The 12,453-nt window shown below is 47.5% G+C and overlaps 1 protein-coding gene across 1 annotated transcript in view; it reads left to right on the forward strand.

Moving 5' to 3' along the window:
* Positions 1–11,004: 11,004 nt before the first annotated feature.
* The window catches only part of STK10 (serine/threonine kinase 10), a 46,919-nt gene continuing 45,470 nt past the window's right edge, over positions 11,005–12,453 (forward strand). Inside the window, exons 1-2 of the mRNA XM_061456664.1 lie at positions 11,005–11,148; positions 11,231–11,405. Of these exons, the coding sequence (XP_061312648.1) occupies positions 11,054–11,148; positions 11,231–11,405 (270 nt within the window). The 5' untranslated portion in view covers positions 11,005–11,053. The remainder of the gene's footprint in view (positions 11,149–11,230; positions 11,406–12,453) is intronic.

Consider the following 12,453-nt stretch of genomic DNA (forward strand, 5'->3'; position numbering starts at 1 on the left):
CTCTGTAACTGTGAACACTACAGTGCATACAACTATTTTCCTTTTTTCTTTCTTTTCTTAAGGATACGTTTTGTTGATTATTTTTCTCTTTTTCTATTTTCATTCAGATAATTATACTGGGTTTGAGATTACAGTGTGTAGGGTCAGGGAGAGCTCCTCCTTTCCCTCTCCCCACTCTGAGTTGGAAAAGGTTCAGTTTTATTATGCCATTACAGATGACTATGTTTTATATTAATTGCTTTTACGTTGGGCAGCAAGGTGAGCTGAAGGCCAAATTGTGAGTGGGCTTTGAGTAGAACAGAGAATGGGTTCATTAAAATACTCTTTTCTCTAACAGCCCCTCCTCTCTCCCTCCTGTCCCTTAAGCACATACGTATAACTGGAAAAATTCAGTGATAAAATACTTTGAAAGTGAAGACTTTTCATCCTCTTCTGTACAAAATGACAGGTGAGCACGGACCCTGCTGGAGACAGGAAACAAATTTTACAGGATTTGTATTAGGAAGGATTTCTAAGTTTCAAAACATATACTTAAAAAAATATTGGTAATGAAGGCATACAGGCATACAGCATGTTGAGTAACATATCCCATGTGTATAACTAGAAGTTGCAATTTCCCTTGAGAGAACAATGATTTCCATTTCTGAAATGCATTGTCTTTGTCCTGCAAGATGTTCTTGGCTATAAACACCACTGCAGGGGATTGGGCTGGGGCTCCTGTGGGACTCGAGTGGGTTCCTGGGGCACAGTGGGGCTCCCCACATGCCCTAGAGGAGGGAGGGAAGGGGGAAGAGGAGACTCATTTAATGGACCAGTGGAGTAGGCGTGGCTGGAGTGAGGCTGACCAAGTGTTAAACTGCTGCTGAGCTGGCAGCCCTGGTGAGGATTGGTGCCGGTCTACATGGTGGATGCTGCTCACAGCAAGGATGGGTGGAAGCATGCTGGTGTGGCCATCTTTCTTTTGCAGGGAGAGCATGTGTTGAGCTTGGGCTCAATGCTGCTGGCAGCATGGCCAGGGCTGCCTTTCGGCCTGTCAGGTGGTGTGCTGCCAGCACCATGGGGTGTCTTGGGCATAGCTGAAGCAACACAACAGGTTTCTTAACACACAGCCAGGAACTGCAATGCCAAGTACAGACAAGCGAGGAGTAATAGGACTTCTTATTAGGCCCATCAGCCCTTTCTGTCATTCCTGATTAGCTCTGGCTATGGACTGTTGCCAGTAGATAACATTTTTTTTATTACCGTGTTAGTGACAGTAATCACGTCTGTTTGACGTGATTCAGATTTTTATACTCCTTATTGCTGCATCTGCCTGACCCAGAAGTAATAACACGGTGAAAGTCCCCACTCCTCAACAGCTTGAAGGGCAGAGAGACACAAAAACGTGCAGTCTGCTGGGGCGACAGAGCTCCAGGAAAGCCCCAGATGCTGTAGATCCATTGCTTGGTGCACTGCAGATGGATGTTCACAGTCATCTTCCACCATGAAGTGACAGCTGCTCCTTCAGAGCATCCAGCTCCCAAAAGTTTCACCTTGGCTCTTTGTGCCCCTCAATTTATTGGTGCAGAAAACACAGCTTGAAGTAGCTGTGCTGCAAGAACTGGTTTAGTTTTCTGAAAGCCTTTGCTTCTCTGCATCTGGGAAGTGTTTTTGAAAACTAAATGATGTGAGTCACCAGTGTAGTAAGTTGAGTTTTCTAATAGACACCCCAGTGCTAAAAGTAGTAACAACAACCACAACAAACATTCCCCCAGGAGCAACCAAACAAAACCCAGCTCCTCTTTGCCTTCCACATAAAGTTCCTAAGTGGCTTTGGGGAGGAGAGAACAGGGGGGTTCATTGGAGCAGCAAGGCAACACATGGCAATGTCCATAACCTTTGGTAAAGCAGATGGCTGATTGATAAGATATTGCTGTAGTATGACATGCTTCTGCATATATATCCATTGTTAGTAAATAATGTAAAAACATTTTAAAAACTATTAAAAAAAGAATCTTTGTTACAATGGTGGGATGCTTTTAGCCATGGATTTTTGAAAGCATTGTTGCTGTGTAAGTGTTGATGGACTGAATGCTGTACGTTTCTCCATTTCTATTTTCATCAGAAACGAAAGTGGTAGCTACATTTCTGACTCTTGATGTCTACTTTAAAAACTCTTTTCTGTGTCACTGTACAGACATCCAAAACCCTGCACCTTATGCAGAGAATGTTTACATTAAAAAATCTGTTGGCTTTTTCGCTGCGCTGCTCAGCTCCTGTTATGTTGAAATGTCAGTAGTCTCTGTTAGAGAAAGGGGCTTCTTCTCATTTGCCCTTCGCCAGTCCCCCTGTAATTCTGGCTCCCTCCTGGATGATGACTGCCAGCTCTTGGGCAGCTTGTGCTCTCCTGGAGCAGGATGTAGAGCTGTTGGAGAAAGGTGTTTGAGCAGACTTGCTTTGGGTGGGGGGATGAGCTCCCCAAGAAGAAATCTGCTTCAAACCCACTGAGATGTTGGTGCTCTGCCTTGCAAGTGAACTGACCTAGGAAGCCTTGGAGTTACACTTCCCAGCAGCTGTGCTTCTGTCTTCTTCCAAAGAAGATGAATGTCCTGCTATTACATCCGCAGCTACAAACACTTCTGTTGGTTAATGACTGTATATACAAGTCTGCCTGCTTTAAGACTTTCCCTTTCATCAAGTGTTTTTGATTGCTCTGTTCTTCAAATGGCTCTCCTCTTCTGTATTTCATCCGCTTAGGTACTCTTGTAGCCGTGGGGTGTTGCTCTTGTTCATAGGAGATGGAGCTATAGCTCTCCTTCCAGGGGAAGTCCATGCCACTGAGCCTACAAAAGTCAACTACTTGGAAGATGAGATGTTTTAACCAGCGGGCTTCTTATGTGGACTTGGAGACTTCTAAGAAACGTGTCCACTGGACTCTCCATGAAAACAGATGTTCATGCCCTCCAAGCAGGACCGCTTGCTGGGTATTTATGCGCTAAACTCTGTATTTGTGTATTTACAGACAAAGACCATTTGATCAGAGCCATGGGGCAAATAGAGAACTCAAAATCCTGGCTCCTGCCTTAAAACTTTTAGTTTATCTTGAGCTCCAAAAATTCTGCACCTGCTCGTTCCCAAGTCCCATTTTTCCTTTAGGAAATTTGAATCCAGTGAAAGGCTGGAGACAGTTTAAGGAAATTTAAACCCACATAAATTTTAGCTGATGGCTTTATTAAAATAACTAACTGGTCTTTTATTAGAAACCCTATTTGTGCCTCTCAAGTCCAGGGAATGTTGAAAAAGTGGAGGTGGCTTTGGAGCAATGATTGAAATGACTCTGTTAGCTGGCAACTTGTAAGACACTTTCATATGCTCTGAGCAAGAAACTTTGGTTTTTGTCCTCTCTGCCTCATGGTAATGGCTTTCAAAGATGGCTGGTACCATCAAATTTGTACTTCTTGAATAAATATCTTCATTTTTATGGTAAAACCTTTTGTATGCAGCTCGTTTGTGTGTGCCACGTAACAAGCATTCCTATTGCGCAGGATATGGTGCTAGATTTGGTACTGACACACAAAATACATAGTTCCAACACGAGGATGAGTGACATGAATGGGTTTTTTTGTTTTGTTTTTTTCCCCTTTTAGAGGGGAAAGTCTTTAGAGTCATATATACTGTTGTTAAACATGTTGTTATATACTGTTGTTAAACATGCTTCTTAACTGTTCCCCCCCTCTCTGGCTCCTTCAGTCAATGAAGAACTCTAGGCCAATAATAACGATGCTGTGAACACCAGGTAACTTTTAAAATGCATTATGTATTTTATGTTGTGCCTCTGTTTCTTGGTTGACAGAGCGCAGTAGTGTGTACACATAATCAGCTGCAAAGCACAAGCAGGTGCTCTTTTAGACTGTTAAATTACGTGGTTTATTTTTCTCTAAGCCAAGGGAAGATCTGCCATTGAGAGCAAACCGCCATGACCTGCTGTCAGAAATGCTGTACACAATGTCCTGTATTTAAGACAAAAAAGAAACTTCTCTTCCCCTGCATTTGAAAAAATAAAAGTACTCCTGGAAAAGCCATGCCTTAAGAAATAAATGCAGTGTTGCTTTTCTTCTTAAAGGTCTTCAGGAGGGTTTTTAATTGTGAGCTGGAGCTCTACAACCTTTTCATTACCTGTCTGATAGCCCAGAGGCATGTTTTGCAGTGATTTTGGTGTTTGATGATGTTTTAATTTGCAGAGAGATGTGCAGTCCATGGAGACATGCCTGGAGATGTGCTCAGATATCCAGCATCAACCTCTACTGTGCCCAGCATCTGCTGCCTGCAGATGTGCTCCTGGGGACAGTGCAAGATAATGGATCTGTGTCATTCTCCTATAATTACATTAACTGACATTGCCTTTATTCAAGTCACCACTTTTATAGTCTTAATTAACTACCCAAGGTATCAGAGGAGTAGGAATAATTTTTTGTAGGCCTCTTTGGTCCAATGTTAGCTAAACATTTCAATTGTTTTCTCTAAATCCAAGCATAATTTCACTGTTTAATTTGTGATGTGAGTTACAAAGAAGCCTGTGACTTTCCTGGAACTTTTTTCCTTTTATGCAAATACATTTTTGGGTGTATTTTTTATTCCTTTTATACGTGTGTGTGTGTCTATAATCTCTCTATAATCTCTGTATCTATTCATATTCACCCTTATATGTATTATTATATATGTTTTATAGCTATAAAGTAATATATATAATTATATTTATGTGTGTTTTACATATACACTGTATATGTAAAGTAACAGTGCAAGGGCTTATTTGTGGCCATTTGTTCAGACCCGTGAGACCCCGCCTGCCCCAGCATGGACACAGAAGTTGTTGGAGCTGATCTCCTTGGACACCAGGATTGTAAAACTGTGTATGAGCTTTCTGTACCCATCCCTTAGCTGAGGGAAGCCTGTTCACTTTCAAGTAGTAAGAGGGATGTCTGCCTCGGTGATGCATGTGTGTGTACTTACCCACACCACACCAACCTGTCCTTAGCATGCAGCTGCAGCATGTTTTGGTGTATGAAGGGGGCTGGGCAACTCCAAGCTGACTTGTCCCCAGGGAAACCCCAAAAGGACTTGGATTATAAATCAAAAGTGCAGAAGAGTTTAAATGTGACAAGCAATGCAATGAAATGCTGCTTCATACCCTACAGCATACAGCATTAGGGGAGAAATCTGTGTATGCTTTATAGAGCTATGTTATATAGATGACAGTGTTTCTATTCCTAATTAACATATAATTAATGTTTGTATTGTGTCATGTTTTATTGACCTGTATCTCACTATATGACATTGCGTAACATGCTATGACTAGTGTGCCCCGTGGTGGGTGTTGCACCCTCACTTCATGCCCCATTGCAAGTCCTAATTGCTTTCTGTTGCCTAAAGCTTCATCCCATGTGCCTGTCCTGCTTGGTCTGTGCTCCTATTGACCAGTGGTGGGTTAATCCCTGGTTCTGGGCTCCAGGGGCAGCACTAAGGGAAATGATCTTTAACTGTGGATCTGATTTTGCTGCTGCTTATGCTGGGGCAACTGCCCTGAGCAGGGCAAAACCCCAGAGTCACTCTGGACTCTGCAGGAAGCATCTGGCTGAAAGCTCAGGGTGGCTGGTCCCTCCAAATCCAGGCTAAAAATGCCAAGGTATCTTATGGAAAAGGCACTGGACTCATCTCTTCTCTGCAGAGTGGTTTGTTATGATCTCTCTCTGGATAATCCTGGAAAATAGGGATTTCAGCCATGCAGTTTATTTTCTCTGGACTCACAGCAGCGGCAGAGGTCCCAGAGGTGGGATACCACCCTGCAGGCATGCCCAAGCCTCCCTTCATGGGAGGTCAGTGGTGAGCTTGGAGACTGGAATTGTCTATTCTAATTAGTCCCTTATGCTGCAGGCCCGCTGCTTCATTAGGGAAGCTCTCCAATGGCAGTGAGTTTGGAGGAGGCTCGGTGGTGTGATGCCCTGTGTGTAAGGTGAGAGGGGGAAATAAATTCACTGGATTGCTGTGCTCAAAGGGTAAACAGTCAATATTTAACAAGAGAAACTAAACTGCCTCCTGCTTTCCGTCCACATGGCCTTAATTAGGTGGTTTTGTTAACAAAGCAAAGAGCGTTTCCTGTCATTGGGCTGTTCCTTGCCAGCACGGATGCTGGGAGCTGCCTGAGCCCAGAGCATGGGAGCACAAAGCTGCCAGTGTGAGTGGCTCCAGCCTCAGAGCCCAGCCTTCCCCGCTCCAACCCAGCCTTGCTTTGTGTGTGTCTTGAGTGCGGCCAAATGGCAGCACCCGGGAGAAAGGCTCTCGCTAAACCGGGTGTAACACAGGGACAGGGAGAGGTGGTGTCTGAAGTACCAAGACAACACCTACTGCAGTACATGGGGCAAGGTAACGCTCCATCAGGCTTAGTCCTGGAGAGAGCTTTGAGGCACAAGGCTGACGTCCCAGTATTATCAGTCCTTCACTGGATGTCAGCCTCTGGTGCTCTCCTGGGCAGAAGAGTGGTGATGTGCAATGGAGAAAACAGAACAGGCAGTGGCAGGAGCTTGCTGTCCTGCTGGGAGGCTCTTTGTGATCCCTTTCCTCTTGTTGTCGTTGTTTGTCAAGGCAGAAGACTGCAAACATCTTGAATTCCCCGTAGTGCAGTCGCTAGTTTTGGAGAGGAGGTAGATGCTTAGTTCAGCAAGGCAGCCTTGCACAATATACATCAGAGAAAGACCCTTAAGTCCGGACTCTCATTGCCTTGACTTGTTCTGGTTTCCGAACTGACTGGTGAAATTGGTTCCAAGTATTGCCTCCGGCTGATCCCGAGCATGTTACAGGCCGATGGACCTCCTCCCTGGCATATGGCTGTTCCTCTACCATTTGTAATGACTTGCAGTTGTTGGAATGATTTGGAACAGCTGGAGCTTGGTGTGGATGGGGGAGCAGGAGCTGTCACAGCCATTCTGCTCCTGCAAAACACTGGCCTTTTAATCAGGCAGCCTGGAGATGAAAGGATGGGATCAACACAACCTGGGGCTGTGAAACAGCTCCTTCCAGGAAACTGCTCTGAGGGCACCAGAGAACTGCGCTCAGGATGGAGGCTTTGATACCTTGCTGTGCTGCTAAACCACACAGGAAGCAGGCTGCGAGCCCTGCAGGGCTTACAGGAGAGATGCAATCGCCTGAAACAAAGAATTGAAGAGGATGCTGGTGGTGGGACATGGAGAATTTTCAGTAAAAACAATAACCTGGGACCCTACCAGCAGAAAGGAGAAGAAAGAGAGAAGGGATCTCCCTTGGTTACTAATGACTGTCTTGCTAAGTGTGCTGCTGGAGCATGCTGAAGTCATGAGGACGGTGTGAGGCTGTGGAAGAGAGGTCTACAGTCTGTTAATGACTGGTTGTCTATCAGTCTCCTCAGACAGAGGAAGGTGCCTGGTTTACCCTCGAAAAACCATTTATTCCTATTGCTATCTGACTGTTAAAACAGTTTCAATTCAGACTGTGTGGTAAGTTACAAAGACCTGCTCCTGAAGGCAACAGAAGAAAACTCCGGCTGCAGTGCAAAATGAATCCTAAAGATTAACTTTGAGTTTAGGGGCATTTTCATGGTTTGACTGTAATTTCTCTAATTTTACCCCATCTCCAGAAATATCAGAGTCCTCGAATACCCTAAGTTCTTCTTTCTGGATATTGAAGAGAAACATTCTGGCTTCAAACTAGTTCAAATCAATCCCTTTATCCCCGTCTGCATGAGGCAGCTGAAGGGCAGCTCTGGTGGACGAGCTGCTGTTCAAGATGGTTCTCTTTTGGGGCAGAAAGGTTTAGAAACAGATGACAAGCAATGATTTCCTGCTTGGCAAGAATACATGGAATACCAACCGGTGTTTGCATCCAAAGAATAAAGGTGACCTCCTGCTAGTCGCGCCTGCAGGAAATACCAGAATCCTGGTGCTTCCTGAGGCTGAGCCATGCGGGAGCACGTGGCTGCTGCTGGCTTGGTTCAGGCTGTGCTGCGTGGACCTACTGATAGCCAGCCCAGCTCCAAGGCTGCTTTGAGAGGTCCTTTCCCATCCCTCCCATGTACAGAATGACTTGCAGGGCTACATCCCACAGTTGGCTCCTCTCCTTTCTCCCCATGTCCAAGCGCTGGCTGTCAGCTGGGAGCCTGGTCCAGAGCAGAGCTGCAGGTTGTGTCAGAGAGCAAGGTTGTACTCTAGGGGTAACCCTGGCTTTACCACCCCACCACCCTTTACCACCTCACCACAGCCTGCTCTCCTCACTGCTCTTACCGGAAACGGTTCCAGCCTCTCCCAGCTCGAGCTGTGTGTGATGCTGGGGAGGATAAAAAAAGGGCATCAGCGCACGCTGCACCACCACACTAGCAAAAACCCGTGGGTGAAAATAGATGCTCTGCTCTCATCCCCCGAGGTAGCCACAGATGAGGACTTGTTTTTTGGAGAACTCCTTGCTAGGATGGACAGCTTGAGCTGGGAGGAGTGTTTAGATGGTTCCTAGCTGGCAACAGCTTCAGGGGTGTATTTATACCCTCTGGGGGAAGGTTGGTATCAACGGGGACTGTTTGTTTCCCTGCTTTCCTTTTCTGTGCAGCAGCATCACAGCCACATCAGACCCAGGGTCCTTCTTGCACGCAGTGAGAAAAGATGAGCTCCAGTGAGCTGATTCCTTTTACAGGGGCATTGGATGGTGCAGATATCCCTGTACCGATCCCAGGACCTGCAAGGACGTACCTCATAGGACAGGAGGATGCACACCACAGCGTAGAGCTCATGAAAGCAAATCCTTGCCTCACATTTCAGCCCAGTAAGTCAAAGAGCAGCCTGATGCAGTCCTTTTCAGGTTGGTCATGTAATGGAGAAAGCAATAAAACTGCAGATCTGGAAAACAGAGAGCTCTCGGGCATCGTCTGCACAAAGCTGAGGGCAATAATTAGCAGGATTCATTTTACTTTCAGTGCCCACTGCTCCCAGACAGGTTGCACAGGCAATTAAAACAGAGTGGCAGACAAGAGGTACTGTTCAGAATTAGTAGACAGCATTAGTAAGATTGCCTGATTTCTGAAAGAGACGTAAGTGATTTCTGCATAGAAGGCAATGTTAAAGGTCTCATCATTTTCTGTCTGTTTTCTCTTCCTCTCCACCCCTGGAGGAAAAAAATTACTTTTCCAACAGAAAAACTGTAAAAAGAACCATTTTTTCCTTTGGAGGTGTCACTTTTAACTCGTGATCCACCGGCGATTATTTTTAGTCCTATTTAATCTTTTCCAGTGCAGAGGAAGAGCCCAGTCTCCAGATCCAACATTTCCATCAAACATCCCCAACAGCGAACAATCAGTCCCTGCAGCCTGGTCTGATCCTGCTCCCCTCAGATCTCTGCCAGTGGGGTAAATCCCATGGGAAGAGGTGTCACTCAAGCTGGAGCACCATGGGGGTTTGCACAACCAAGGCAATAGGCTGAAGACCCACAGGCAGGAGGTAGGGAAGTGTGCTGAGGAGGTGCTGCACAGCAGCTGTAGGGCTTTGCTTTATCCCTTAGCCAGGGCTTTTCTAGTTTCCAGTATGTGACAATGCCTTGTGCATTGTGTCCAGCAGTTACAATGTGGAGATGGCTGCTTTTAAATGCCCAATTTCATGTTCAAGAGCTGTTAGCAAGCTGGACTGCTGTTATGTTTAAATAAGGATTTAGTGGCATGGTTTAGTGATGGACTTGGCAGTCCTGGGATAAAGGTTGGACTTGATGATCTTAAAGGTCTTTTCCAATCTAGTTGATTTTAGGATTCTCTATAAAATGTTTATCACCCATTTCTCTTCAAACCCAGAATGAGTCCAATCCAGTGCAGCGATAACCATGGAAAGTGCTTTTTTTAGTCAGGTCAGCACTTCCTTCCTCTTGGGTAACACAGAGGCCTGTGCTGACACAATGGGGATGCTTGTGACTGCCTGTGCACAGGATCAGGGGTGCTAAAACAGTGGGAAAATCAAGATTAAAATGTGGAAAGCAGTTGCTCTGGTTCTGTTCTATTCTGTTCTTACTCGTGTATTTCCAAATCCACACCTTGTATCAGATCTGATCCAAAGCCCACAGAGCCTGGGTTTGAGCTCAATCATTTTCAGCTTCCTTCTGTTTCAGGGATACACTTGGGTTACGTTCTCACCTTGTTCTTCCTACATCTCAGTGGGGAAAAGGGAAGAAATTAGGGAACACTAAGCTTTCCTCAAAAAAGGCAACTGAAATTCTCACACAGCCACCCATTTCCAGGAACTGGAGTTTCAAGTAGCATTTCCAGCTTCAGCATCGAGGAAACTCCCAGTATAAATGTGAGGGCTGATTTGTACCACAGTAAACCCAGCACAGACAAGGAGAGGCAACGCTCAGTCCCTGTGTTCTCAGGTATAATATAATGGGGAAATAATGAGAAACCACCTAGCCCGGGTGTTCTCAAAGCCAGAGCTGTGCGGAGTTTCGCCTGTGTTACACGCACGTGTATGTGAGCAAACACTTGCTGATGGGAGCGGGGCTGGCATCTTCGAGCCTGGTGCAGACGAACACTGACCTCCAAGCCCTCGGTTCAAACCCGACGTTCCGAAGCGCGGCTGCACCATCGGATATTTCCCCTAGGTGTCCCCATTGAATACCCGATTTCAAACCGGGTTTTCAGCGGAGCCGAGGGTTTGGCAGGGAGGGGATGATGAGAACCTTCACGCTTGACACCGGTTGGGTCCCATCTCCTCCAAAACAAACTCATGACGGGTACCCGCTGTGCCGACACCCGCAAATCGCCGTTATCGGGAGTTTGAAACTGTTGGTGTTGGGCCGTTTCCACACGAGATGAGCCGGGAGGAGGAGGAAACGTGCCCCTGTCGCCAAGGCTTCCACCTGCGGACACGGCTCCGTGCTCTGCCCCGCCACGGCTCGGCTGTGCCAAGCGGGACCGGGCCGAGCCGCGCGAACCGGGGCCGTGCGGGGCGGGCGAGGGCGGTGCCGGCTGGTGCGGGGCGGGGTCATCCGGGCCCGCAGGTGGAGCGGGGCTGGCCCCATGTGCGCGGTTGGAGGCGGTTCCGCTCCCTGCTTCTGCGGCGCGCAGCGGCTCGGACTTAGTTGGGGCCGGGAGGCGGCTCCCTGCTGCTGCCCGTCCCCGCTCCGCTGCTCCCGTCCCCGCTCCGCTGCTCCCGTCCCCGCTCCGCTGCTCGCTGTCCCCGCTCCGCTGCTCGCTGTCCCCGCTCCGCTCCAGCATGGCTTTCGCTAATTTCCGCCGCATCCTGCGCCTTTCCACCTTCGAGAAGCGGAGGTCCAAGGAGTACGAGCACGTCCGCCGCGACCTGGACCCCGGCGAGGTGTGGGAGGTGCTGGGGGAGCTGGGCGACGGAGCCTTCGGCAAGGTCTACAAGGTGGGAGCGCAGCGCTTGGCTCGGGGTTGGGGGGGGGGGGGGGGGAACGGCGGGTTTAATTCCCCACTTTCAGTCACCCGCTTTCAGAGCGGGGCTATTGTGAGATGTGGTCCTTGCCAAGCCTGGAGGAGTGCTTGGAAGTCAGCGGTCTCGGGCAGCCTCCAAGCTCTGCGAGTCCCCGGGACTGACACTCGTTGTATTCCTGTGGTCCTCGCCGGCGGGAAGCGTACAGCGGGCAGAGGAGCCCAGCTCCTCCAGAATGGAGCCGTGTCCACTGCTAGGAACGCTTCATCTCTGTGTTAAAGGGTGGGGGGTTCAAGGCCAAATACGCTGTCCTTTGCGCTCCAGAGCAACGGTGTTCGTGTTGTTACCGGCTCTGAAATCTCTGCTCTCTTGTGCTACAGCCGAGACAGGAGCCTTTTGGCAGGGTCTGGCTGAAAGAGCACATTGGGGATCCAGGCTCCTTGGGGGACCCACGCTACAGGCATAATTTGGGCTGAGAGTGGTGAATTAGCTGTTGGGTAGCTGGTTTTTGGTGGTCTCATCAGATCACTTACAAAGGTGTTGCCTTTTCACAGTTGAGGAGTAACCAGTAACGAAAGAGAAGGCCAGGAAGGGAGCTGGTCCGTTGCAGGTCAGGGCAGAGGTGTTTTACTGCAGTACCCTGGGATTTGTTGTAATGAATTGGTATTTGGTAGAAACTCTACAAAAATGGACACTAAATATCCATTGAGTCGAAGTTCTAGTGAGGGTTCCTGTTTTCTAATAAAATGCAATTCCTAAAAATCACCTTTAAATCCCTAATGTAGTCATCCTTCCAAAGGTAGCACTGGTAGGAATCAGCACTTCTGTTACCAGCTGGTGTTGTGTGTTGGAAACCCTTTTGCATGTAGCCACGTTCACTCTTTACTGGATAATTCTTTGCTTATATTTGCTTACGTTTCTCATCCAATGATGCGAAGGAGGTAGCTGTTGTGAAAGAAGTTAATGACAAGACAAATGAAAACTTAAGGGGAATAACTGGTTTAAATCCCGTCTAATTTAAACA

This window comes from Pezoporus flaviventris, unplaced genomic scaffold (assembly GCF_033815535.1).
Source record: "Pezoporus flaviventris isolate CSIRO_AGI_PZ_B2104156 unplaced genomic scaffold, CSIRO_AGI_Pfla_v1 ptg000023l, whole genome shotgun sequence".
In the NCBI taxonomy this organism is placed as follows: domain Eukaryota; kingdom Metazoa; phylum Chordata; class Aves; order Psittaciformes; family Psittacidae; genus Pezoporus; species Pezoporus flaviventris.